General features: G+C 35.1%; 1 protein-coding gene across 1 annotated transcript; it reads right to left on the reverse strand.

The window, feature by feature from the left end:
• On the reverse strand, positions 1-3,177 carry LOC131635590 (protein NRT1/ PTR FAMILY 4.6-like). Its single transcript, XM_058906227.1, has 5 exons — positions 3,091-3,177; positions 2,900-3,005; positions 2,543-2,760; positions 1,342-1,788; positions 1-1,194 (listed from the first exon to the last, which is right to left on the reverse strand). Exons 1-5 carry the CDS (start codon positions 3,091-3,093, stop codon positions 223-225), a joined length of 1,746 nt encoding a protein of 581 aa, XP_058762210.1. The 5' UTR covers positions 3,094-3,177; the 3' UTR covers positions 1-222.
• Between the last annotated feature and the right edge of the window lie 457 nt (positions 3,178-3,634).

Here is a 3,634-nt window from a genome sequence, read left to right on the forward strand (position 1 = left end):
TTTAAAATCAATATATTATGTATCTCTTCCATTAATCATTTAAACAATAAAATAAAATATAGTAGTACAATGATTAAATTAATAAGCTGCCAAGTGATCAATAGCATTACCTAGAGTGGAAGGTAACTACATCAACAATTTAATATTAGTCCATGCATATCTCTCATGCTACATTATATATAAATGGCATTATTAAGTTACAATTCAATAAATGATTTTCTATTATCCATGGTTTGGTGTAGATCTATATTTGTATGAATTGGCCCAAAAGAGATAATGAACAAAGTTAAGTCCACTAAGCACACACATCAACCAATAAAACCTCTCAAGATGATAATGATTCAAGTTTTCACCAAGCAGCCAAGGTGTTTGTCCAAATGCTCCACTCAACTTATTAACAAAAGACACAAGAACAGTGCTGAGAAAATACCCCATTGCCAATGAAGTCCATGAAAGTGCTGTTGCTAAAGACCTCATACTCCATGGTGCCTCTGTGAAGAAAAACTCCATCATACCAGCCAATGTAAACAGATCAGCTGAACCTAGAAAAAGATATTGCAAAGCCACCCATAAGAATGTTATAGGAAGTGGTTTTGTTGAGTCTAGCAAACCGAAATTCGAAGCTGTTTTCTTTCTTTTGGTTTCTACTAATGCTGCAACAGCCATAGCTATGATGGATAGAAATAGTCCTGTCCCTATTCTTTGTAGATGTGTTATTCCCATTTCAGTTTTGGTTGTTTTTCTAGCAAATGGAAGAATGACATGGTTGTAGAGTGGTGCAAGGATCATGATGAAGAGGACAGGGAACACAGGTAGTGAAGCTGGAGGGACTTTGAATGAACCAAGCATTGTGTTCATTGTAGATGATTGTTGAACTGAAAATGTTGATAATTGTGCTAAACAACAGTTTAGCATTATGGTTGACATGAATATTGGAAGGATTTTTAGTACAGTTTTTACTTCTTCTAGTTCTTTTACTGTGCATTTTAATTTTGGGTGAACTGGTTTCGTTACTGCTTTGTTGAGACATTTTAGGCTTTGTGTTATTGGTGTTTGATCTGTCATAATTTCTTTTCTATTGTTGGTTTGTTCTTGATCCAATGATGTGTCGGATGGAGTTGTTGGCATGCTGGTGATAGCTTTGGCTGATGAATTTTTGGATTTGTAGATGTTGCAAATTGCTGCCACAAGAACCTGTAATCATCGAATTCAAAGCAGATTGGTTAGCCATTTTTGCAAGATCGTCGAGTCAAATTGCTCCTTGAAATTGTTAGCATCCGTTAAAATTTTCGAGTGTATCAATTCTCTGACTGCAGGAAATCAAGATCCACTAAATCATACCTTGATCATGGGTGTGATAGGGCTTCCGGCCGGAATCTTGGTTCTATACTTATGTGAACCGAGAACAAAAACCGGAATGGAGAGCAATATCGATGCAGTTGATACACCTAAACCCCACTGCCATCCTTTGTTGTCTTCAATCCAAACCACGAAAGTAACTGCAAACAATGCACCGCATGACAGGCTGAAGACAAAGTAGTTAAAAAACTCAGACCTTTTCTTCCTTCCTTCTGCAGTAGTTTCATCAAACTGCTCAGCTCCATGAGGAGGAAGTGAACCTTTTATTCCACCTACTCCAAGTGCTACAAGATAGAGGCCAGCAAATAGCATAGCTTCTTTCCCACCTTGAACTGTCTGGCATAGACTGTTGGTGCTTCCCAATCCCTTAACACAATTTGGTGGTTTGAGTGGTGGCATGTGAGCTTGTATTGTAAGCATTAGTAGTCCCTGTTCCCACCGTGTAGTTTCATGTTTAAAACATGTGATTTCTCAATGAACTTAATTATAATTTTGATATAACATCATGAAAATGTTATTCCTATGCTTTGTTTTCTTTGATTAACTTATTAAGTTGATATGATATGATTAAAGGCTTAGATTAACTTATTTGAGTTTATTTACTTATATATAAGCATTTGTGAAGTTGTTCGATTATTTGACAGAACTGATGGAAACTGTTTATGACATGTTTATGAAATGTTTTCAAGTTCTCTAACATAGGTTATAGAAAAAACTAAAGTAAAAACAGTTTGAAATCAAAATGGCCATGTTTCTTGTCTTTTTTTCTCTTCTATCCTTAGTTTTATGGTAATGTTGAGAGAATTGAAAAAGGGTCCCATTTTGTGGGGATTGCATTACTGACAATACTTTATGGTTGTCAATCAAAACCTTGACCATGTGGAACATGTCACACGCATATTTATTGCTTCATTCTTCTAGAATTTACCCTCTCCAACATGTTCCATACCTTACTATAAGGTAATTAGTAATTACCGCTACTTAATAAGTTGTTTAGTAACACTTATTTTAGCTTAATATTTTTCAATTTTATTTTAGTTGTCATGTGTCTGATATTGATATACAAGCCAGTATTCTGTATTCCGATGAATTTGATAGTCTTGAAGCATTTTCCTGCAAAGCTAATTGTATTAACTTCAAACACAGTAAAAATTATATAAGCTTGAACAGGTTAAGAACTTACCATGAATTCTATTGCAGCACTTATAAGGTAGATGGAATAAGTAGTGAAAAAGGCATCAGCAAGAAATCCACCAAGAATAGCAAGCAGGAAAGCTGTTCCCATGAAGTTGGTGACAATGTTGGCAGAGGCAGAAGGTGAGAAATGCATAAACTTGGAAAGGTATAAAACAAGGTTGCTTGCATTTGCAAGATATGCTAGATTCTCCAATACCTCCACAGCTATAGAAAAAAAGTTTAGAATAACGTTATGTATATGTATATGTACATGCATCAAGTGCTCATGGTTGTTTCTGTGAGTTTCTAGCGGTTATTATCATTTCGTTTAAAAGAAAAAAAGTATAATTTGGATTGTACTAACCCAAAACAAATGATGCAGCAAGCATTCCACCATGATGTCCTTTGATTGCTGGTCTGTTCCTCCAATCTACATACCCTTCCCAAACTTGCGCCCTTGCTTCTTCTTCCTAGGGAAAAAAATGTATATTTGGTGTTAGAATGAAATGAATGCAATAATAGACTAAGAGTGAGAATTAATGTAGTATAGTTTACCATATCTTTAACTTGATGAAGAGCACTTTTTGTTATGTTGGAACACAAGTGATAAACAGAAGTGCATTAATTTATAGATGGAGAAATGGAATTTGTGATAGAAGAAGAAAGGTCTAGAGTTTTTGAAAGCAACTCATGAATCTTTTTTACCTTTCAAAAATTTAATTTAATGATTTGATGTTGAATGTTTCTACTATTACCTCACTCTTCATTTCCCACTTGTTGTACATGTTTTATGTTTATTTAGTTGCTTAATCAATATGTAATTTATATTTAAAAAACACTAGTTGTTGCAGTGGCGGAGCCAGAAAATATATATAGCCTGGGCAAAACTTTTACACCATTTATTATTCATCTGTTTTAATTTTCACACCTTATTTATACTAATTTTGCCCCTACATTTACCCTTGATTTTATCTAAAAATCGACTATTAAATTGGGGGGAGTATAAAGAAAATAGGGGTTGAGCCCGGGCGCCTGCCCGGGCTAGCTGGGCCTTGGCTCCGCCCCTGAGTTGTTGAGACCCATAATATGCATGAAGAAA

The sequence above is a fragment of the Vicia villosa genome, linkage group LG1 (assembly GCF_029867415.1).
Source record: "Vicia villosa cultivar HV-30 ecotype Madison, WI linkage group LG1, Vvil1.0, whole genome shotgun sequence".
Classification (NCBI taxonomy): domain Eukaryota; kingdom Viridiplantae; phylum Streptophyta; class Magnoliopsida; order Fabales; family Fabaceae; genus Vicia; species Vicia villosa.

Coding starts and splice junctions, on each gene's coding strand:
- LOC131635590 (XM_058906227.1), bottom strand. Junction 1,789..2,542: donor GTGCTGCAATAGAATTCATG/GTAAGTTCTTAA, acceptor CGGTGGGAACAG/GGACTACTAATGCTTACAAT. Junction 1,195..1,341: donor CTATCACACCCATGATCAAG/GTATGATTTAGT, acceptor CGATGATTACAG/GTTCTTGTGGCAGCAATTTG.